At 34.7% G+C, this 25,566-nt stretch overlaps 2 protein-coding genes across 2 annotated transcripts; one reads left to right on the top strand and one right to left on the bottom strand.

Moving 5' to 3' along the window:
• Window positions 1-5,301: 5,301 nt before the first annotated feature.
• On the top strand, window positions 5,302-19,733 carry LOC125683707 (glutathione S-transferase A-like). Its single transcript, XM_048925143.2, has 6 exons — window positions 5,302-5,633; window positions 8,765-8,830; window positions 11,503-11,583; window positions 14,814-14,894; window positions 15,896-15,964; window positions 19,336-19,733. Exons 1-6 carry the CDS (start codon window positions 5,466-5,468, stop codon window positions 19,552-19,554), a joined length of 684 nt encoding a protein of 227 aa, XP_048781100.2. The 5' UTR covers window positions 5,302-5,465; the 3' UTR covers window positions 19,555-19,733.
• LOC125683706 (uncharacterized) lies at window positions 6,113-11,790 on the bottom strand. The gene is made up of 4 exons (XM_048925141.2): window positions 11,624-11,790; window positions 7,112-8,353; window positions 6,856-7,006; window positions 6,113-6,733 (listed from the first exon to the last, which is right to left on the bottom strand). Exons 2-4 carry the CDS (start codon window positions 7,953-7,955, stop codon window positions 6,340-6,342), a joined length of 1,389 nt encoding a protein of 462 aa, XP_048781098.1. The 5' UTR covers window positions 7,956-8,353; window positions 11,624-11,790; the 3' UTR covers window positions 6,113-6,339.
• Window positions 19,734-25,566: the final 5,833 nt, after the last annotated feature.

Genomic DNA, 25,566 nt, shown 5'->3' with positions numbered 1-25,566 from the left:
TTTGAGCTGTTTTAAGTCTTTTAATCAACTAGAATTTTACATTTGATACTTAAGTGTTTGTCGGAGACCGTTATGCTCTCGATGGATAGCTTTCAATGATGATGTATCAGTGGATTTACGCTGCGATCGTGATTACAACAGGGAGAACTTGTATGCAAAAACTTCTGAGAAGATTAGCCGAAAAAGAAACGCACAGGTGGCATTAATTGTGTCCAATGCTGTTGTCATAACAATTCAGATCCGTAAGTACTTTACTATCATTCCTTTTGCCTCAGTTTGTAAAATAACTAGACAGTAAACAAATATATAAATCTATCCAATTCCATATGCAATTCACCGTTGAATATAAACTTCAAGCAAAATCTTGTACATGAGAAATGCCTGTGCCGATAGGTGTTTGTGAATAAGATTTATCACATTAACTTTAACGTTTTTAAATATTCATAAATCTGTCAATTTAATTTCATTTTGAAGTTCTGATGTTATTTAAACTTATTAATCAGCAAGAAATATTTATTATTGTTAATATACATTTGTAGCTCTGACAGTCAGGGGTGCAGATTCAAGATTGGATGTTCTAAATGAAATTAAGACAGAAATATTTTCTGTGAGGAATGTATAAGACTCAGCATCATCATTATGACAACACAGTTGTGGGTCATTAAAATTTAAGTGGATCCAACATGGCTGGGACTTGTTTAAAGATTGTTCAGCTGGAATGTGTCCACTGACAAAATCACAGAGGCTGAAACTGTTGGAGAATATTTGATGACCTGTTTTTGAATTTCTCATCCCCTTTCATGGAAGGAACTGTACTCAACTGAACACTGCAACTGTACATGTCCATAGTTTACAGAAAAATATTGATATATATGCAAAAACAAATATAGTGTGTTAGTCATTGTTTACAAACTCATTTTTAGATAAAGCTTGAACATATAATTGAAGATTGTTTAATTTATTTTCTGCACTGACTGAGAGCTTCACAGACTGCAATTTAAAATGTACAATTTTAATCTAATAGAAAACAATCAGGATAAGTCTGACAGAAACAGGACAACTTTAAATTCATATTCTTAATACATGTATAACCAAGATGGACACAAAATTTTCTTTTAAAAACAAAATAATACCCCACCCCGAATTGGAAGTTGGGCAGTATTTTTTGTAATGTATGCATCTTATAAGTCATTCATCTACATGTATGACACATAAACCCATATTATAATTTTGATACAAAACCAAAACCTGTAAATTGTGTTGTTATAAACAATGGATGTTTTGGGAATTTTAATGGGCATTGATTTTGCATTGCAAATCTTTTTTAATGCCATCATCACAGAATCATTTATTCATGGAAATGAATGAAATTATTTGCAACAAAATAATTAGAAAAGTGTACTTATATATGGAGAAAGTACTGACACAAGCCAAAAGGCCATCCATATTCAGTTTTTCCCCCCACTAAAGTTGGATTAATCGAGAAATAAAGAAATGAAATGAAAGGGTGGTGTACTGGTGTAAGTAGATTATGACCTAAGTAACATCATCTTTCTGGTACCTTGCAGCTTTAGTTGACACACAAAACAATTTAGAAAGCGTTAGTACATATATATGTGAGTAGCTGATAAAAATCAGTGTCAAGAAAATGTTGGGAAAAGAATGCATACCCAGTCATTAATATACTACAGTTACATGTAGCTGCTACAGTTCCTATTTAATGTTTCCATGGAGACAAAACAGTCAGATTACCAACATTTACATAACAGGACTTTTGGACTAGCTATCTCTGGTCAAAACTGACTCAACTGAGTATAAGTAGGTAAAATACTTGTAGTTTAAAATGAAAAGAAATCTAAATCGCCAACATAATGTTTCCATGGAAGTAGGTTTCTATAGCAACTAAACTACAAATTGAATTCCTTCTTAATTAGTATATTTTAACCAGCCTATGAATACAAAGATAAAGTTATGATATTATAGAATAAATCTACTGAAGTACATGTACATTAAATTGTTTTCAATGATTATGGTTGCTGGCCCTATCATTTCCATAGTAACACATTTCTCTTCATATTTTCCCCTTTGTAATAATTAAATTCAAATTATTAAACAGAGTCATATAATGCTTTTACAGGAAATACCTGGAGATAAATTTATATGTAATTTTATCTTGTGAAAAGTAAAAATTCTATTCAATACAAAGTAATTCAAACACATTAAAAAAATTTAATTTTCATTTTAAATGTAATAATCTTCTGCCAATGCCTTTTGACTTGAAGATTTTGTTAAATGTTTGCTACACCAACTAATCCAACTTATGACTAATCCATGGAAATTATGAAATGTGTACTTTATAACAATTATTAAGATTATGACAGAACACTTTCACTTAATAATAGGCACACACACGTTTCTGCTTCCTGACACAAATCAGTTTTATAGTCAGCACTTTTCTTCAAAACTTAAAGGAACCATATACATGTATCTTATAATGGTTGCTATGGTAACAAAAGAATTAATCATTTATATTGCTAATTTAAGCAGACCTTTACATCAATTTTTATGTTCAAATATAATATGACAATGAGTTTACACTATCACATGGTAATAAGCAGACCTGTAATGCTTTCTGATACAAATTAGCATACTAGTTTACTTATTAAAACCTTGTTATAAAATACTGAAATATGGTTGCTATGGCAACTGAAATATTTCATAACATGAGAATTCATGATAATTATCATTGTTTATGCCAAATTTAATAGATTAAGGATATTATATTGATAAATTATTAAAATTTGACTCATATATTCATATTATGAGATTTTTCATATTACCATGACAACCAATTTTTCAAGCTATATAATTTTATTTAGCAAAATAAGACATTGGTCGTTTTTTTTATATTTGACACATAATGGGATGAATTAAATCATGTATAACTTTCACTGATGTGTGTTGTTGTGTTTTCTTGTAAATGATGTCATAAAATGGCTTAAAAATGATTTTTTTCAAAAATAGTCAAAATGCTAAAACATTGATTTTTCAACCTCAGGAACAATAGGTAATCCAATATTGATTTATTGATGTTTTATTAAGAATTTATTATGCTGAGCCCAATCTTTAAGCAAGCAATAGAGAAATTTGTACATCAGTAAAATTAATTTATTTATGTTTAATCAAAAACAGGCCAAAATTTAGCATTTTTAAGCATCTTGGGAGCAGTTTTCACAGTGTTCATGTTACCATGGCAACGGTACCTCAATTTCGAATTTTGGTACCAAATTCTATGAGAGGGTATCAAATAATCACTATATGCCAAATTTCAGCAAAATCGGTGAGGGTACCTTTCCACCCCTATAATAAAAATTTTGATGCTTACAGAGAATGACTCTTATTCAAGAATCTTTCAATAACCGGTTATTTGCGGTTACGGAAATAGCTAAATGATGCTCCAGTATAGTTAAAACGCGTAATACGGATAGCGTTAATCAAAGCCAAGCTTTAAGAATTCGAATAAAACGCGGAATACGGATAGCGTTAATCAAAGCCAAGATTTAAGAATTCGAATAAAACGCGGAATACGGATAGCGTTAATCAAAGCCAAGCTTTAAGAATTCGAATAAAACGCGGAATACGGATAGTGTTAATCAAAGCCAAGCTTTAAGAATTCGAATAAAACGCGGAATACGGATAGCGTTAATCAAAGCCAAGCTTTAAGAATTCGAATAAAACGCGGAATACGGATAGCGTTAATCAAAGCCAAGCTTTAAGAATTCGAATAAAACGCGTAATAGGGATAGCGTTAATCAAAGCCAAGCTTTAACAATTCGAATAAAACGCGTAATAACGCAACATAGAAGCATCACTATTCATGCAGATTTTACCAGTAGGTCCAACCTACACCAAGGCTAAAGTTTAAATGCTCTTGCTCCGTTTGCCTGGCCGGAATGGGGGTCTCGCGGCGGGTATAACCGGTCAACAGGGGATGCTTACTCCTCCTTGGCAACTATAATCCCACCTGTGGTATGTCCCCGGCACCGTGTTTGCCCACACTTAATTTTGTATTTTTGTAGGATTTATAAGATTGGTCACTGTTTTTCTTCACTTGTTCACTCATTGTACATGTGGTAAATCTTTATGTAATAGAAAGACTGTCAAAATATCAGAAAGATGTTGAAAAGTACCCGAATATTGGACATTGGATTTCTGAAAAAGGGTGAAAGTCAAGTATATATATAATAGCGAAAATACTCATCTATTTTGAATGACAAATCTGGAGTTTTACTTACATTATTCCCTACATATGTGGCGAAGGGGGTTGGGGGTGGGTGGTCCCTTCTAAATCCGCTACTGCTGGAGTGGAAAGTCCATTGTCGTCGGCGAAAAAGTATAATATTATTTCCGTAATGGCACCCCGTACCAAACATCGATCGTTACCAGTGCATGCAAACCACTGACATAATCGACTATATAAATAAAGGCAAGCAGTAAAGTGACCTTTCAACTTTGCATTGTAATCCTATATTGAAAAGTAGGAATTTCAAAATAGGCATAATTGAATGAAAGCAAGGGGGAAAGGGGAAAACTGATAGTCAGTGTAGAATGAGTATATCGTAAGAATGCGGCTTCCACAGTGTGAAAGCCTACTTCAACTGGAGTAACCCCCCTCCCCCCTTATGATATGATTTAGGGTCCAAACGAGCTTAACACTGAACATGTATGATTCAAATCACAAATACAATACTAACAGGACTGAATTCCAGTACACAGATACAGTGTTATGTACACAAACACACGACGCACTCATCATGAATATGCTGATACTATTATGTACAGTGCATTTTTTCCATTTTCTGTATGTTTTCTTCTTCTTATTATTATTATAATAATAAACATTGCACATTGAAATTTGTCATATGTATTATTAACAACCATGCATGCTGTATGCCCAAGAGGGCCCTAATTTGGAATAAATAAAACATCATATGGGGTACCGTCTAGGTTCACGCTGCGAGATACTTTTGACTTGGCGCCGCTGAAATGGAAACACGTACATATATTACACAAAATCTTATTGTGTTAGTTACAGGTATATTACGATACAAAATTTAGCATTTAGCAAGAGACGTTTCTATAGGACAAAATTATTTCAGTAACGTGAAATATCCACTAGCCACTTCTACCAAAAGCAACATATATACAATATTAGGCCTAGCAACCCCAAAACATCTTTATAGACCCCTAATACAGAGCAAAAATAGTCATGCTATTTTCATCATACTCCTCCAAATTTTAAAAGGCAGCACTGCTTGCATTGTACAAGATATTACTAGCGACCGTGGAGTTCATGCTCTAGAATTTAAACTCGACTAAGCTATAAAAACACGATTTCTCGCTCGAGATTCCATACTAAAAGCTGACACTATACCGGCGTGAGGGCTAACGCATAACATTACAAAATGAGCGAGAAAATGTTTCTGTACTGGGGGTCGGGGAGCATTCCCTGTTGGAGACCCATGATCGTTCTGGAGGAGAAGGGCCTTCAAAACTACAAGCACAAACTGATACAGTTTAGCCAGAAGGAACACAAGTCGGAGGAAGTTCTAAAACTTAACCCCCGCGGCCAGGTAAGATTCCGGAGAGTAAAACTTGACCCCACGGGGCCAGGTATGATTCCAGAGAGTAAAACTTGACCCCACGGGGCCAGGTATGATTCCAGAGAGTACATGTGCTAGGGAGTGGACAGGTATAGTTGCATATTATTTGGAACCCAAACTATATTTCCTTCAGGCTTCACCCCAATTTATTAATATTATTTGAAATATAGGCCTAGTAGGGTAGGGGTTTTGGTACTAGGACAGGACTAAAACGGTCGTAGCGTGTAAATGTGTATCATTTGAAAGCCTTCTCTAAAAGTCAATGGCAGGGTCAATATATGGTCATATATTAAATTGTTAATGTCCATTACATTTCTATAATTTTCCTGACACTTGATCAAAGTAAAAGGCCTCTACCAATATTGAAAATTTCAGGATCCATTGGGCACACAATATTTAAGAGTTCTGACTCTAGGGCGGGTCCAAAATAGTGTTAAATATACATATGAGCCGTCCCATGCAAAAAGGGCCCTTATGGTAAAAATTATCAAAATTAACTTTTTAATGGAATATGATAGAAAACAACATTAAAAAGACACATGTGAAGTTTGGGTCAAATATTCAGCATATTTACTGAGATATAGGCTGTCAAAGGTTAAGATAATATTTCAATGACGTTACAAAAAATGACGTTGAAATGACGTTAATCATTGTCGGAAACAATTGAAACTTTCACTTATTCTTCATGAAATTCTGGACATGTTGTGTCCCTGAAACATTCCCGGACATGAGGTCTGATATGTTTGTATAAATATTCCTGTCGTTCTCTACTGAGTCCGCCCGGCATTATCTCTAGTGATAGATTTACACTGATTTGGTCGTGATTACTGAGGATTACTGGGACCTTGTCGCCATCTACATCAACGCTGCATAATACAACTCCAGGCAGCAGTGCTGAAAAAGTGAAGTGATGAAACTTGCGTATCCCTTTCAAAGGCTGAAAAGTTGTTTTTATATACTCTTTCCATTCATAGTATTTCACATTTCCATCCTCTATTATCACAGCCTCGTTACTTTTGGAGGACTTGGAGACTACGTCAGCAACATGCTGTAGAGTGTCACAATCTGATCTAAAAACAAAATGCATCACCGCGTAAAGGTTTTGAACAAATATAGACTATTATAGAAATTCTCGATTATGCTAGATACAATTTTATTTTTGGAATATTAATTGATATTAACACAATATCACCTCCTGTACTTCTTTTTGATCTGAGCAAAGCCTGCATCCACTTGACATTTTGTATGCCCTGGTATCTGCATGTGAAGTTCAATTGCTCGATGTAGCCCAATCATGACCCGCCATAGCAAATATCCAATCACATACCGGTTTTTGTTTTGACCTAAAGATGAAGTGAGCATTAGAATATTAGAAGCAGCATATATACATGTGAACAAAATGAATAGAACTAGGTGTATATGAAAAAATGAAGATGAAATATACATACCTGGACAGTTATCACAGTGAAGAACAGCACATTTCTCTCCCATGCTATAATTTTGAAAATGGTGATGAAGTATGCTGATGACTGTATTTGGCCCATGGGCATTCTTTCCATCTCTTCCAATGGTCTGGTCTTCATCAATCAAATAATTTCGCTGAGATCCTGCTCCCTCCATACAAATTCCAAAGATCTGAATTTTCCGTGGTGTCTCAAAGAATAATGGCCCTACTTGTCTGGAATGATGAGGTACAGACACACATTGCGCGAAGTCAAAAGTGTAGTGAGTTTTGAGGAAATCTGTGGAACAGGGTCTAACAGGTGGCTCAGGAAGCTGAATAGACTGATGTTCTTCCCTGGCTTCTTTAATGCACTGAATGTAGAGGTGATGCTCCCTCTCTGCTTTTTCAATGTGATCTGTAAAATTTCTTGTTGCTGTAAGCTTTTCATTTTCAGATCTTGCATTCAAAATGTGCTCTCTGTGGCGCTCACAGGTATTGCATACATCAGATCTGGGGTTGGCAATTTGAATGTTAGGAAGGCAGGCAGACCAGATGGAATAGAATGAGGACAATTTAACAGCACGAATTTGGACCTCATGACAAGCTTCAACATATAACTGATGAATTTCGTTCTTTGGTGTTGAACAAGGTAGAAAAATGGGTGGTTCGGAGTCGCGACCTCTTGGAGCAGCTGGCATAGGAAGTCCATTATCTTCAGAATATCGATTGATAAACTGCACGACAAATTTAATTTCTTCAAAGGACAGGGCATTGTGTGGTTTTTTCCCGATGTTTCCATGTGTCCGTGGTTTTATTCCATGGGTCTTCATATGCTTCACAATATACATAAGGGCCCTTTTTGCATGGGACGGCTTCTATATTATAGATATGGAAATGTATTTTTTTAAAGAAAGTCTTTTAAGAACCATCTAGTTTTATAACTGCTGCTGAATATTATAATTTAGCTAACGCTTAAATGCATGCAGAACTGGAATATTATTATAGATTCCATAGCCCTTGGAGCTAGTGTCATATCTTATTTAGGGGCTTCCGTGGCTGAGTAGTTAGAGCATCGCGCTCAAAATCACGTGGCCTCTTACCTCTGGTCAGCATGGATTCAAATCCCGCTTGCGCCGGTAAGTGAGAAAGTTTCCCAGTTTACTTTCGGAAGGTCGGTGATCTCTTCCCAGGTATATTGTATCTGTGTTCTCTCTTCCACCAATAAAAATTGGGCACCACCAGATAACTGAAAAATTGTTGAATGTGGCGGAAAACAGCAAAACAATCAATCAATCATATCTTTAATTAATACTTGGGTGACTGATAAGGCCTGTGGGCCTATTGTCAATGTTTATAGTAGCTGCATATCCTCAATGTAGTTGAAGAGGAAGGCAATTTTGTTGCACCCTCTTCAATTCTTCCATTTTCCTGAATTTATCCATGCATATTTCACGAACATGTACGACAACATAATTTATACAGATAAGCAGTCGAGATTGAACATTAGATTTATGGTGGATCCTAATGAGAAATGACCAGTACATTGGCATGACGTTTCATATCATTGTCAGTTTATTGTGAAATTCAATGTTTGTTATTAGTTCTGTTTCTATGTAAGATATATATATTTTAGCTATGCTGATTATTTTTATTACAGATGCCAACATTCAAGGATGGTGACATTGTAGTAAATGAGTCCAATGCCGTATGCGATTACCTAGAGGTATTGTACTATTTACTGTCGTTTGTGATTACCTAGGGGTATTGTACTATTTACTGTCGTTTGTGATTACCTAGAGGTATTGTACTATTTACTGTCGTATGCGATTACCTAGAGGTATTGTACTATTTCCTGTCGTTTGTGATTACCTAGAGGTATTGTACTATTCACTGTCTCTTGAAGAGTTTGAGTGACTCAATATTTCTGTCCTTTCTATATTTTATGTAATTTTGATTTCATTACTGATATTTTTATTGTAGCTTTGATTTAATTTTTTACATGTCCATAAGAAATTTTGACACAGAAATTTATAGTAAATGATAAGATTGGGGTCACAATGAAAATCATCATTACATTTAGCTCACCTGAGCCACTGGAAGATTAGTGATTATGCTATGGCACTGTTGTGATTCAGGGTTCTTCTTTATTAGGGCCCCATCTATATGTGTGCGAGTCCGTGCATGCATGTATTGACAGTTTTCTGGACTTCTTTTGGTTATACCTGAAGCTATTAAATTGAATTTTTTTTAATGCATTAATGTTTAAGTTTGGGATTTGTTGACCATTTGTTGAAAGAGTCATGGACCTTGAATTTAGCAAATAATGCCACAGAGTGGGGCCCCTTTGTTATGCAAAACTTTAGAAATTTGAAAGCCATGGGGAGCTATGTATTTACAGTACTGGGTTTCAGACATGAATTTAAAATGGAGCATCTCAATCATCAGAAAAATGGAGTAAAATGTGTTTAGGAAGAAATGATTTTGTAGACTCTACCCTCTCATATAATGGAGGATATGAACACTAACCTCACTGATTTAAATTTTTATGGACTTTAACTTAATTCTGACTATAAAGTGTCAAGTATTCGGGTCTTTTGAGGCATGTCTTAATTGTGCAACTTGTTCTTGTGTTACCTAATGCTGTGCAATCGTTTGTCACCCAACCTGAAAAGATTATAATCTCTTTCAACCATTCACAAATTACAAATAGAATTAAAAAGCTTATCTGTTGTCGAATGTGTAATTTGTGTATGCAAATGATTAGAGTAATACCTGTTTCATTATTTTGTGATAGTTTTTAAACATGCTTTAAAATAACAGACCTAAAAGAGACGGCAAACTTCAAGGTTGTTTGATCAATACGCCAGTTTCGAGATACGAACTCTTCTGTATAGGAGGTGCATTTAGTGGAACTTTGAATGCCTAAGTGGGACAGAGTGGATATACAGTCAACGAGGAAGACGATGAAATGTATTAAAAGCGGCTTCTCTTTAAATATGTAAATGTGGGAAATACTAGATACTATCGAAAGAAATGTTTTACCGAAGTGGAAACATACAAACAATGTCATATTTGCAAGAAATATCTTGGATATGGTACTTATGAATAGCGAAATAACGTGATAGGATAAGAATTTTATGTATTTAAATACTCTCTAAATACGTATCACTTACTTTGTTTGTGTATCAATCGAATTCGGGTTATCAAACAGCATATGAGAAACTTACTGAGTACATTCACTTATGCTGTGATGAATATCTGTCCCACTCCCGCGTGTAAACAAATTCTTTCGCGCCTTACTATGTACGAGAGTTCTCCAAAGGGAAATAACTCGGACGTATCTCGAAACCGGCGTATTATAAGTTCATATTGCTAAGTTATAAAACTTCTGTCCCGATTTAAACTGCAGAACTGTAGCTCTCTGAGAAAATATTGAGACAAATCAGAGACTCTCATCTGATCCAATATTTTCTCAGTAAGCTACAGCTCAACAGCTGCAAGTTCATTTAGTGAATTTGATTCTCCTGGGAACTGTGGTAAATATGGATTCTTAGTGCATTAAAACTTTTACAAGTAGTTTTACAAAATTCTATAACAGATATTTTGGAGGTGATCCACCTGAGATAAAAAGAGAAGAATTATCTCAACATTGTTTGCCAAATTCCCATTACCATTGATCTTGTTTCTTATTGGTCAGTTTCAGAATATATTTTCAAAACTTCTAATGGAAAATAGGCCTCACAATGGCTGTAAGTGTTGTTTTTCCAGTGCATGCAGACAAAGTTAAAAGTCTGCCCTGAGTTAGATGATTATGCCTTGAAATGAAGATACATATTCTCTCAAAAATTAGTGTACAGTTGGAATTTTTTTTTCTTTTCAAAATATACCTCTTGTACACCATGCAGGATTTGCATGAAACACAGCTAAAATTTTGTATGGTATATATGCAATCCAACATCAGATCACTTGAAATTCTGTCGGAAATCTTGTTACGACTGTATATTTGTTGCCATAATATATTCACCTGCATGCAAGATTCTTGTCAAATACAGTTTGTATATCTGAAACACTTCTGTTTAATACCAGACTGTAGACTCTCACAAAAGTGGCAGCTAGAACAAGAGAGAGACAATCATAATACAAATTTATCTCCCAATCAAAACAAAAGATATTTATAAGAGGAAATAAAATAAATTTTTACTTGATTTAGATTTTATCTTCTAATTAAGGTCCATACCTGATAAAGGATCATATGTATATAAACTGAAACAGATGACTTATCTCTTGTGTGTACATATCATTGATGTATTAAAGTCATTGTGGTTTGAAAAACAAAGATTTTGGGGATGGGGGTGTTGAATTTTGAAATCTTTGATTTTGAGTGATATATTGCAGAGCACATACAAAGATAAAGGGACACAACTCATACCAGCTGACACAGCCCAGAGAGCTCAGGTTCTACAGCGTATGCATGAGGTATTCATTTCATATTAAATAAATTTCATTTTATGCTCACCTGAGCTGTAAGCTTTTTTGAGCACCTGTTGTCTGTCCATCTGTCTGTCAACTTTACATGTTTTTTGTTATCTTCTCCAGAACCATTGGGTCAATTTCACCTAAACTTGGCTAAAAGCAGTATTTGGTGTGGTTCTGTTTAAAAGGAAGATAATCAAGAAATAATGAAATTATGGCGACTTTTTAAAGAATCTTCTTTTCAAGATAAAACTTATGTGAAAGCTTTCTTAAAGAATGCAGATTCAAAATTATTTGAATCATGGCCCTAGGAGTAAGGTGGGACTACAAAACAGGTCAGTTTTACATGGAAACATCTTTCAAAATCTTCTCAAGAAATACAGGGCCTTGGTAAGTCATGTTTGTATGCAAGCATTCTCAGGTAGTGCAGATTCAAGTTTGTTCAAATCATGTCCCAGTGGGTGGGATGGGGCCACAATATGGGATCAAAGTTTTATAAAACTTTAAAATCTTGTTATGCCCCAGTACATGTAATTGGATATTCAGGGGTGTATAATTTTGGTCTCTCTCTGTCTGTTTGTCCACAAAAACTTTATCCTGGCAATAATGTTTGAATGGTTAGTGATAGGGCTTTCTTATTTCACATGTGTATTCCTTGTGACAAGATCTTTCTTTGGGTACTAGAATTTGTTAATTACTTTGCTGTACAAGAGCATCAATATTTTATAAACACGTCTTGTTCTGATGAGCATGAGTAGTCATACTGATAAGCTAGCATCATAAGGTAGTGCAATGTCAAGTTTGTTCAATTTGTGGTTCCCGGGGGTTGGATGAGGCCACAATAGGGGATCAAAGTTTTACATGGAAATATATGATAAAAGTGTTTAATAATCTTTAGAAATCTTATGATGAACAGTTCAGTCATAATTTATGATGAACAGTTTAGTCATAATTAGTCATGTTAGCAGACAGACATCAATATCCTCCAGAGTAGGATAGGGCCACAATAGAGGTTATATTGCTAAATTTACATGAGAGTATATGGAGAAAAAACTCCTTTAAAATCCTTAAGAGTAACTGGGCCATGATAAGTGATATTAGAATGCAAACATCCCCAGGTAGTGCAGATTAAATTTTTTTCCTTCAAATCAGTGTCCTGGGGTAGGTATGGGTCACAATACAGATTCAAAGTTTTGCACGAGAATGAATGCAGAAAAATTTGAAAGGGCAGGGGAGGGGGGTATAACATTTTACATGATACATGAATATAGGGCATCCCTATGTTGTGTTGATTGAAGTTGGATTAAGTCATGACCCCATCAAATGGGGTTTGATGGGGGTCATATGGGTTAAAAAAAATTCATGGGAATAAAGGTATAAAAACAATGTTTTATAACAGCAGAACCAAGTTGACTCGGGTGAACATTGTGGCTCATGGGCCTTTTGTTGAAAAATAAGTGATAGCATGAACTGCGACACTTCACGCCGATGTTTTCAAAGGGGAGATGATCATGAAAATGCAAAAATAGGGTGATATCTTTTAAGAATCTTCTTCTCAAAAACCACTGGGCCAGGAAAGATTAAATTTGTAGGAAAGCTTCCTGCAGATTAAATTTTGTTAAAATCAAGGCCCCCGGGGGGTAGGATGGGACCATAGTAGGGGATCAAAGTTTTACATTGGAATATATAGAGAAAATCTTTAAAAATCTTCTTCTAAAGAAACACTGGGCCAGAAAAGTTCAAATTTACATTAAACCTTCTCGACATAGTGCAGATTCAAGTTTGTTAAAATCATGGTCCCCGGGGGTAGGATGGGGCCATAATAGGGGATCAAAGTTTTCATGTGAGTTTATAGGGAAAATCTTTAAAAATCTTCTCAAGAACCACTGGGGCAGGTACATGCAAGTTCAAATTTACATGCCAGTTTGCTGACATAGTGAATATTCAAGTTTGGTAAAATCATGGCCCCCAGGGGTAGGGTGGGGCCACAATAGGGAATCAAAGTTCTACATACAAATATACATTAAAAAAAAGTGGAAATTCGCATGAAAGCTTCCTGAAATAAAGTAGATCCAAATTGTGCTGTTCATAGTCCCAGAGGGGAGGGTGGGGCCACAATAGGGGATCAAAGTTTTACATACGAGTATACGGGGAAAACCTTCAAAAATCTTTTCAAAAGCCTTAGGGTCAGAAAAGTGGAAATTTACATGAAAGCTTCCCGATATAGAGTAGATCCAAATTTGTGCAATTCATAGTCCCCGAGGGTAGGATTGGGCCACAATAGGGGATCAAAGTGTTATATGCTGATATATAGGAAAAGTCTTTAAAAATATAGAACTATTTAAGCTAGGGCTTTCATATTTTATATATATATTCTTTATGATAAGACCTTTCATGTGATGCAATGGTGTGCGATTTTGTTACCTTGACCTGGAAGTTTGACCAACCTTTAATGAAAATCTGACCTATTCAATATCTCCATCTATTTAAGATAGAGCTTTCATATTTTGTATATAGATTACTTTTTGCAAGGTCTTTCGTATTGATCATACCATAATCTATGACCTTGGTCTTATCCAGAACAGCAAGATCATGTCATATTGGTGTGCATTTCTGTGTCATGTGAATTTATTTTCAGTGATGTGATCCTTTGGGATTAGGTTGGGGCCACAATATGGGATCAAAATTTTCTATGAGAATAAAGATTGATAAAAAAATCTTTTTAAAATCAAAACAGCTGAACAATGGCAGGGCAGAGATGATTCAGGTGAGCGATGTGGCCCATGGGCCTCTTGTTACATTTTACTTTGATTTCTGTCAGAATTCCCAGCCATTGAAATAGATGTGCTGTATTTATCAAGATTCATATGCAAATTGTTCACAACTGCAACACATTCATGAAGAAATGGCTATCATTAAGATTAGTTAGATAACATTGGGAAAAACATTAAAACTGTTGATTGATTGATGTACCCACCACATATGCTCCATCCCATCCAACACAAAAGTATAAAAGAAATGTTGGGTGCATTCTAAAGTTTGGAATTCTACTTTCTAGGCATGTACAGTTGAAGATTAAACCTGTGCTTAATTTGTAATACATTGTACTGGAATTCACAAATCTGTTAGTATGGAACATTCATTAGAATCGATTTGGAAAGTTTTGCTCTCAAGATACAATGTAGCAAGTTATTTAGATCAAACATATTCTATTTGTATTTTGTTTTTACAAGGCTTTCAACAACATGCAGCAGAAAATGCTTGTGGATGTACTTTTTTACCTCTTCAGGACAAAAGCAGAGGAACGCTCAGAGGTAAAAGTTTCTTAAGCATATCATTGTGCTCTGTTTCTAGCAGGTCATATTTAGAAGCATCAACATTTTGTTTACAGCATTTGTGGGGATACAGTAACGGAACTGTTCTTGTGTGGGTTTAACTTAGTGTGTATAACACTGAGCTTGTAGACACTCTTGTGTGGGTTAGTATGTGTGTATAACACTGAGCTTGTAGACACTCTTGTGTGGGTTAGTATGTGTGTACAACACTGAGCTTGTAGACACTCTTGTGTGGGTTAGTATGTGTGTATAACACTGAGCTTGTAGACACTCTTGTGTGGGTTTAACGTAGTGTGTATAACACTGAGCTTGTAGACACTCTTGTGTGGGTTAGTATGTGTGTATAACACTGAGCTTGTAGACACTCTTGTGTGGGTTTAACGTAGTGTGTATAACACTGAGCTTGTAGACACTCTTGTGTGGGTTTAACTTAGTGTGTATAACACTGAGCTTGTAGACACTCTTGTGTGGGTTTAACTTAGTGTGTATAACACTGAGCTTGTAGACACTCTTGTGTGGGTTTAACGTAGTGTGTATAACACTGAGCTTGTAGACACTCTTGTGTGGGTTAGTATGTGTGTATAACACTGAGCTTGTAGACACTCTTGTGTGGGTTTAACTTAGTGTGTATAACACTGAGCTTGTAGACACTTTTGTGTGGGTTAGTATGTGTGTATAACACTGTGCTTGTAGACACTCTTGTGTGGGTTAGTATGTGTGTATAACACTGAGCTTGTAGGCCATATATTTGCTCAATTGATTTGATACTTCTCAGGTAGCTTTGTTATCAAGAGAGGAAAAACCCTATTGAATTTGGGATCCAAAGGTCAAGGTCACTACAAGACTTCATAGAAAAAGCTTGTAGAATACATCCCGCCTTGTGTACTTGTTCTATACATATTCCATGCATTTACTGAATATCAAGAATCGTGTACAGTATTGAAGTAAGATATTTCTAGAACATGACTTCTGTGTTGTAGGAAACAATTGCAGAAAAGCTAAAAGCTTTGCGAGAAGAACTGACAATCTGGGAAGGCTACCTAGACAAGGTAATATTGTTTACCGGGAAGATATTCGCATGGGTTTTATTTTTGTTATATTTATGCCTCCCCCCCCCTTCAAAGAAGAGGGGCATATTGGTTTGCACTTGTCGGTCGGTAGACCACATGTTTTCCGCTCAATATTTTGAGAACCATTCACTTGATCGTAATGATATTTCATATGTGGGTTGGTTATGAAATAAAGAGGACCCCTATTGTTTTTAAGGTTAAAGGTCAAGGGTCAATCTACTCTGGACATAGGAATATACTGTGTGCTCAATATCTTGAGAACCCTTTCTTTGACAGACATCAAACTTGGTACACTGGTACATCTTAAGGAGTAGATGACCCCTATTGATTTTGAGGTCACATGGTCAAAGGTCAAGCTGGACATAGGAATATATTGACCACTCAATGTCTCAAGAATCCTTTGCTTGACAGACATCAAACTTGGTACACTGGTATATCTTTAGAAGAAAATGACCCCTATTGATTTTGATGTCACATGGTCAAGGGTCAAACTGGACATTGGAATATACTGTCCGCTCAATATCTTGAGAACCCTTTGCTTGACAGACATCAAACTTGGTACACTGGTACATCTTCAGGAGTTGATGACCCCTATTGATTTTTAGGTCACATGGTCAATCCACTCTTGACATAGGAAGATATTGTCTGCTCAATATTTTGAATTGATGATACTACTCTCAATTAAATGATGTGTGTGTGTATAATCCTTTTCAATTTTGCACCATGGGGGGCATATGTGTTTTACAAACATCTCTTGTTATGATTGCATTAAAAATTGTGAAAATAAAATCATCCCAAAGTATTTTGGGTTATGACTTCATCTAAACATAATTCTATACGTCTCTCCGTTTAGTGTGCTATATACTGGAGACTTGAAAAACACTTGTTAAACTTTATTATATACAAGATAGAGGGATGACCGAGTAATCTTTATTACAGTAAAACACACTTATAAGAAATACGTTGTAATGAATTTTATAATGTTATTGTGAAGTGATATATTTATACCCCTACGAGAGGAAAATAAAAAAAAATATTTGATATAATGAAGTTTCTTTATAATGAACTTTTTTCACTGGCCATAACCATGTTTTACTGGAGGTATATATACAATGTAATAAGTATTATAAACAATTTCATTCTATCATTTGTCAAACTCGAACTGCATCAAGTATGATAATTTAATCATCATCAGTAGTCTGTACTAGTATATATAACTCGTAGAACACAGAATTAATTAAATGTAAATACTGATCTGATCAGTTTATATTGATCGACATTCAACACTGCTCAAGCCACCTACATGTAACACTGCAGATCATTTCATGTCAATTTCTATGTAATTGATATCAGATCCGTCTCTGTAAGATTTTTTGATCTTGCATAATAATTCTGAAAAGAGACAGATGTAAATAACTTCTGTGATTCACAAGTAAACATACCTCATGATTACAAGTGTAGTATTTATTTTTAATATTAAAGGGGAAACTTCCATTACAAGGTCTATCAACAATGGTGAACACTTATCCACAGGGCTCGATATTAACATGTCAGTCCGTGACTGGTTAAAAGTCTGGCGGACTAATTGACATTTGTTTTAGTCAGTCTGACGGTGACATTTGTTTTAGTCAGTCTGACGGGACTGGTCAGTTTTCTATAACGTTATTTTGAAAAACTTGCTTATCGAATCTTAAACACGCCTTTGGCATTCCTCTGTATAGACATCAGACGAACGGGATTGATGTTGCAATATTGTCTGAAGCATATCGAGTTGAATCCCATTATTTTATTTGAATAAAATTAACGAAATATGTTTAAATTACTTCTGGAAAACCCTGATGAAATTTTTCTTTGGACTTGTTGAAAATAAACCCTATCAGAAATTTTTCGTTGGACTTGTTGAAAATAAACCCTATCAGTCCGGCTGGACAGGTGATATAAAGTTAGTTTCAAGCCCTGATCCTAAGGTAAATACGTACTACGAGGTATGGAAGGTAATTCTTGTCAGCATAGGGAGATAAAACACAAAGTATTCACAGGGATTTGTCTGTGAAATTTAAACCATCATGAAGCATTGTATGATTAAAATCTTGAAATTTTAGCCCAGCAAAATGGAAGCCCTTTACAGATTTTATTCTTCAGCCAGCTAGGAGATTTAGGCTTGGTCTGGATTTCTTGGAAAAAATAAGTCGCAACTTTGATTCAATTCTAAGATTTTAATCAGATTTTGACAACTGAAATAAAAGAAAAACATAGTTTGAGAATTTTTTGAGGAATCCAAGCCTGGCTATTTTCTGTTCATTGGTTTTTTAGCCAGTTACAATTCATATGTACATGTATGTAAACAGTCTTGACTTTAACAAAGCTTCTACTTAGTCTTGTCAGGCATATGGAATGTCAAATTAACATAAACTCAAAGAATTGAAGATATCATCAATTCAATTACTGCTCTCTTTGATTTAATTAATGCGCGCATTAAATCATTATTGCTCTCATCAAATGAATTAATGCGCACTTCAATTCAATTATTGATCTCATCAATTGAATTAATGAGAGCAATAATTGATTTAATGCACGCATTAATTCAATTATTGCTCTCTTCAATTCAACTGATGAGAGCATCAATTTCGTAGAAATATTGCTCTCAATAATTAATTTAGACCTTGGTATAAATAATTTGATGATCTCTTTAATTCAAATGAAGAGATCTTTAATTATTTACAATGCTTTTGTATAAGGAATTAATGCGCACATCAATTCTTTTAAAGAGAGCAACAATTCAATTAGAGATCATTAATTCAATTGTGGAAATGTTGAATTGAAGATATCTTTAATTCTATAGTTGCTCTCTCTAAAAGAATTATTGCTCTCTTCAAATGAATTAAAGATATCATTAATTCAATTGAAGAGAGCAATAATTGAATTAATGCGCGCATTTAATCAATTATTGCTCTCATCAAATGATTTAATAAGCGCATTACATCAATTATTGCTCTCATCAATTGAATTGTAGCGTGCATCAATTCAGTTGTTGTTGTCATTAATTCATTTGAAGAGATCATTAATTCAATTAAAGTGCGCATCAATTCAGCTGAAGAATTAATGCTATCATCAAATCAATTAATGTGCGCAATAATTCAGAATTGAAGATATCATTAATTATTTGAAGAGATCTTTAATTGAATTATTGCGTGCATCAAATGAATTGACGATATCTTCAAATAATTGAAGATATATTTAATTATTTGAGTTTATGTTAATTTGGCACTCAAAACAGGCATTTCCTACAAAGAAGATATTTAGGAAATTTTGGAATTGTATTTAACTGTACCACAATTTTTATCTTGCAGACCAAAGCTTTTTTGGCAGGACCAAATTTCACGATGGCGGATGTCTACTTTTACCCATTCATTGCATTTGCTGTTCGTCTAGGCTTTCAATTTGGCGACAAATTCCCAAATCTGAAGAATTACTATGAAAAATTATCAGCCCGCCCAAGTATTGTGGCATCAACTCCCCCTCACTGGAAGGAAGAGCCAGCCAAAGACCAGCCCCTCAAAGCACTCTAAACAAGTCTAATATTGCAGCATATATATGTAATGTTAATTCATAGAGGTTATACATCTTTTGGATGTGTCGTGTTTTGAACTCTTATCATTTTATCTTCATTAATAAAATCTTCAATGACTATAAATGTTCAAGTACCTGCCAATGTAGTTATTTATACTAATAAACAAGTACCTGCCAATGTAGTTATTTATACTAATAAACAAGTACCTGCCAAAGTAGTTATTTATACTAATAAACAAGTTGTCGTCATCTTGTCTTGAAAATTACTTCCTACCAATGTTGAAATTCCTTGTAATTTTTGTACTTTTGTTACAAAATGTGAGAAAGTTCCCTTTTTGGGTCACAGTCACTCAGGTGGCCTACTACTATCCATTTTCATCAGTTGTTTATTAGTCAGATGTAAACTTTTGAATCCTTTACTAGGTTGGGAACACTTCCCCTATAGCGAGATATTCTCGTTAAAATGCGATTATCCCTCTTTAGCGAGAGAGTAAACGTTACCATAAACAGGTATTTTGGCGTCTTTATTGAAAATAATGGCAAATCTCGTGCAACGCTGAATAAGTGCGACACACACTCAACATGATGTGAATTGTTTCGATGAAATTGACAACATAGTCAAGAAATTACTGCATAAGAAGGAAGCAGTCTGAAATCCAATACACATATCGTGAGTGTTTTTGTTTTGATTAATATATTTTTAGAAGTATCAGACATTTTAGCACTTTTCTTTCTTTTCACGTGAAACACGAAGAGATGTACTCCACAGGTGTTTTTCTCGGTTGTACAGGATATATTTAATCTCGCTAGAGAGGGATAATCGCGTTTTAGCGAGAATATCTCAATATAGGGGATGTGTTCCCAACCTGTTTTCCAAAACTGTAAAATTCAAGAGTTCAGGGTTCATGTCCCAGGGTGGAGTCAAGTTGGTCATAAACTGAAAATACATCATACACCTGATCTTGTAGCATCTTTATTCCTGGACGTCAAACTGTTGGCATGATTTAGATAAACAATGAGCCCTCTACCAAAAATGTAAAATTCATGACCTCAGGGTTCATGTCTTGGGGTGGGGCTAATTAAGTTGATCATACACTAAAGATATATCTTAGGAAAACTTGTGCTTTACTTCTGGACATCAAGGAGTTGAACTGTCTGCATGATTTGAAAACTAAAAATTCATTTGCCCTGGGTTCAATCCCCAAACAAAGTTAATCATATAATGAAGATGCATGATATTCTGAAATCCATGGAACCTGGACTGAGGCCCAGGTTGGGGGAAAGTTAATCGTATTAAAAGTGCATTATATTTAAAAATCTTTTATATTGATCTGGATATCCAGCAGGTAAATTAAACTTGTCACATTGAGCAAATGGCCTTCTACCAAAGTTATGGAAATGTCTCGTGGTTGAATAGCAACTTCTAGTCCAAGAATGTATGGAGCACCAAATCAAAATCAACTCAAATAATTGAAGGCACCTTTAAAGTACACTTATACTCGGCCTACGTCACGATCAAATGTAAATGCGGAACCACGCTTCCATTTTCCGAAATGTGATATTTTAACGATATCCATTTGATTTTTACATGGCGATACGAGATATGAATATCCGGTATCAATTCCTTCCTGGGTGTTCTTATCTTCTTGTCAATCAAATCTTAAGTTGATATTTTGTGGTGTGCGTTTTTTTTTTTAAGAAGGGGGAGATAGAGATGATTATAGCTTTAGAAAAAAAAATCGGTTGGAGAACAAACAACAATCTGGTGGATGAGAGTTTGTCAATTACATTGTACATGTCCGTGAGGCATTCAGTGTACATTGACTATTTATGTATGTAAAAGTTTTACTATGATCCAAATGTTGAACATGGGAATTGCAGAGCATCAGAAAGTGGGGGAGACAGATGGGAAAGGGGGGAGGTCAGGCCAATTCAGATTTCCATGAGCATCATGATAATATTTCTTTTGTGAGGATCCGGGTTAGAATAGGTTCCAAATTATCATCAACAAATACTTGGTACGCTCGTGTAAAAAAGAAAAGTTCACATTTTGCTGTTCCAGTGACCACAGATATTGTAGTTGTGTTCGCTGCTACAATGTTACAGATATTGACGCAAGCTTCAAAGATCAGCTGCAAATAATTTGTTTTATTTCACCGACCGTCATGAATTTGTCATTTTTCCCTCATCCTCTCTCCTTTTTCAAAATTATTGGGGCGGCATCTATTCCTTATTGAGATTGCATCTACTTAGACTGGCGTAAGTGGTGTACGTGTACATACATCCAATTTATGTACATGTAAATGATTTCATGACCTGTAGAGATTCATATAAAACTTTGTCCCATGATATAAGATATATCGCACATTACACATACATTAATCATATAAGCAAAATCATCAAAATTCAGTTTGTTACTTTCGTTTTACATTTACATTGTGCAAAGCCTTCTCTAGAATATTTTTTTTCAGATAAAATGTAAAATTTAATTGTAAACCACATGTATCTTATAATAGTTATAGTTTAGCATAGTTCAAATTATTATCCAAGGTTGTAAATATGCTCAAACTTCACATGTCTTATGAAAATATGATAATGTATAATTTTTCAAGATTTTAAGGGGGTGTACTTGTTGTAGAGCTGATGGCTTCTAAAATAAAACTTCAACATATGATTTTCTTACTCAAATCCTTATTCTAATTAGATAATAATCTGTAAATCAAAAACAATTAATTCAAGGTTTAGTCCATAAAAATTAGGGAAAAGACCAATATTGACGTCAAATGGTATTTGCTACAGTATTTCCCTTAACATTTTTGGGCTCACAAAGTATACATTGAAAATATTTATTCCAATTTATTAGAATAAATGATTACATACCATTAAATAAAGGGTATATAGTCTATGTTGCTTATTATAGCCCATTTGTTTGGGGAAATAATAATTATTAAGAAAAATAAAGGAGGAGTGCAGTTTCCTTAATGTTGATGGGGTGCTTACTTTTGAGAAGCAATAACAATGAAAATAGCATGTCAACATATATATTTTTCAATGTCTATCTATTACTGGAATGTATATTTATCTTGTAAAGGCAATTTTTTCATGATTGAGTCCATTTAAGGCCGAGTATAGATCTACCTTAATTATTTGAAAATATTGTTCGCAACAATCAAGTTGGAGATCTCTTCAAATAATTGATACCCTGGTATCTTAAATTCTGAATTATTGTGCACATTGTGTTGATAGCATTAATTGAATTGATGATTGGTAAATTGATGAGCACTATGATTGAATTGGTTCTCTTCAAATGTATCAAGATATCAACAATTGAATTGATGCATGCCACAATTCAATTGAAGAGAGCAATAATTCAATTAATGCACACAATAATTGAATTATTACTCTCTTGAATTGAATTGATGATATTAATCCAATTGATGCATGCAGTAATTTATTTTGGAGAGCAACTATATAATTAAAGATATCTTCAATTCAAATCCACAATTGAATTAATGATCTCTTTAATTGAATTGTTGCTCTCTTTAATATGTGCACATTAATTCCTTATACAAAAGCATTTCAAATTAAATTTTGCGAGCAATATTTCACCACATTGATGCTTGCATTTGAATTGATGAGAGCAATAATTCAATTGATGCACGCATCAAATAAGTTATTGCTCACATCAATTGAATGAATGCACATGTATTAAATATTCTTGTATGGTATGCTTTTTTTCCCATTGCACGTGCTTCTGTTGAGAATGGATGATTATTGTCCTTGGAATAAGAGAGCAACAATTCATTTGATGCACGCATCAAATAAATTATTGCTCACATCAATTGAATGAATGCACATTAATTAAATATTCTTGTATGGTATGCTTTTTTTCCCGTTGCACGTGCTTCTGTTGAGAATGGATGATTATTGTCCTTGGAATAAAAAAGCCGAAAGCCAGGGCAGTTCCACTTGACTGCGTTTCTATTATCTCTTTTAATGAATGGATATGCATTCAAACCAGATTTATTGAAAGAAAATAGAAATTTGCTACCCTTGTCTGTTTATTCCTCCATATCAAAATACACAAACTATGTGCATCTTCATACCAAATATATATTCAGACTTTTAGAACTCTAATTAATAGAAAATTGAAACTTTACTGACGTGTAGATTTTAAATTGTTCAAATCATGACCCCAGGGATAGTGCAGATTTAAGGTTGTCCAAATCAATGCCATAAATGTCAGTTCACCGAAGTATGAGACTCTGCTAAAATTAAATTAATGGTTTCAATGTTATGTAAACTTGCCAGACGCTTACATGCAGATGTTTACAGGTTTGAAGTCTTGATATTTACTGAAATCCATAAAGCATTGGGGATGTTGCAATGACAATGTAAGTGAATTTTCGATAAGATTGATGATAAAGATCTGCAATATGTACATATCCTCATGCCTATAGATTTTATTAGTTATAATGTGGAGAATGAATCAATTTGAGACTTTTCATGTTCATTTGTGTAAATTTTTCAAACACCACTGAGACAATTTCAACCAATCTTCTTGGGTAATAGGGACCCCAAGTTCGTTCAGATGAAGGGGGAGGGGGGGGGGGGGTCACAACTCCTTTCAAGGGGAAATAATTATGGGAAAGTTATAAATGGATGCATTGTACACAAAAGATTCCAGATATAATGAAGATTCATGTTTGTTCAAACCATGATCTCTGGGATCTAAACAAGGCTTCAAAGTTTTACATGGGAATATGCATGAAATTTCTTTTCAAATAAATCTCTCCAGAACCAAAGGCTGCAAATTATAAAATTAATACACAAATATCCTCATGTGGTGAAATTCTATATAAATCTCATTTAATCGAACAATGGTAAAAAATGTCAATATGCAAATAACCTTATGTAGTCACTAGCCCCCCAAGCCTAGCACCAGAACTCCTGACCCAAGGGGACCTTGAACTTGAAATGGCAAAGGGCTCCTCGGTCACCTTGAATTTTTATCTGCTAGATGTCCCTGTATATGATATAAACTCCTACATGTATTATATAGGTACAGCTGTACACTCTATCATGGTACATGTACATGTTTTATGGGGATATCAAAAACAGTGGCAGACATAGGGAAATTGTGCCAACATTGCATATTTATATGATTTTAGCAGTTACCTAGCAAGTCACAAATTCAGCAATGGCATGTAAATAATTTCCAACACTTCCTGATTTCAATAATACCTAGAAATCTAATCTCCATAAATACAGTATTCGAGTCTTTAGATTTCAAAGTTTATGACATCATGAAAGACATACCAAGCTATGAAGTATATGTCCTTGCAGCAACCACATCTGGTTAGTTAACAAGAGGCGGCCACATCGCTTACCTGAGTCACCTTGGCTCATCCTATATATTCGCATGTAAAACTTTGATTCCTATTGTGTCCCCAACCTACTCCCGGGGACCATGATTTTTACAAACTTGAATCTGCACTATGTCAGGAAGCTTACATGTAAACATAAACTTTCCTGGCCCAGTAATTTTTCAGAAGAAGATTTTTGATGATTTTCCCTATATATTTGATGTATGTCACTTCAACTTACCTCCGGGGACCATGATTTTAACAAACTTGAATCTGCACTATGTCCGAAAGCTTTCATGTAAATTTCAGCTCTTCTGGCCCAGTGGTTCTTGAGAAGAAGATTTTTAAGTGACCCCACCCCATTTTTGTGATTATCTCCCCTTTGAAGGGGGCATGACCCTTCATTTGAACAAACTTGAAAGCCCTTCACCCAAGGATGCTTTTGGTTAAGTTTGGTTATAATTGGCCCAATGGTTCTGGAGAAGGTAAAACGTTTACAGACAGACGGATAGATGAGAGAAAACAGGCGATCAGAAAAGCTCACTTGAGCCTTCAGCTCAGGTGAGCTAAAAAGCACATAGACCCCTACTTTTTTCTCAGATTTTGATAGTCATTAAAGATGTACAATAGATAATAAATATATAC

This window comes from Ostrea edulis, chromosome 6 (genome assembly GCF_947568905.1).
Source record: "Ostrea edulis chromosome 6, xbOstEdul1.1, whole genome shotgun sequence".
Lineage (NCBI taxonomy): Eukaryota > Metazoa > Mollusca > Bivalvia > Ostreida > Ostreidae > Ostrea > Ostrea edulis.
This window is presented reverse-complemented; position numbering and strand designations above follow the sequence as displayed.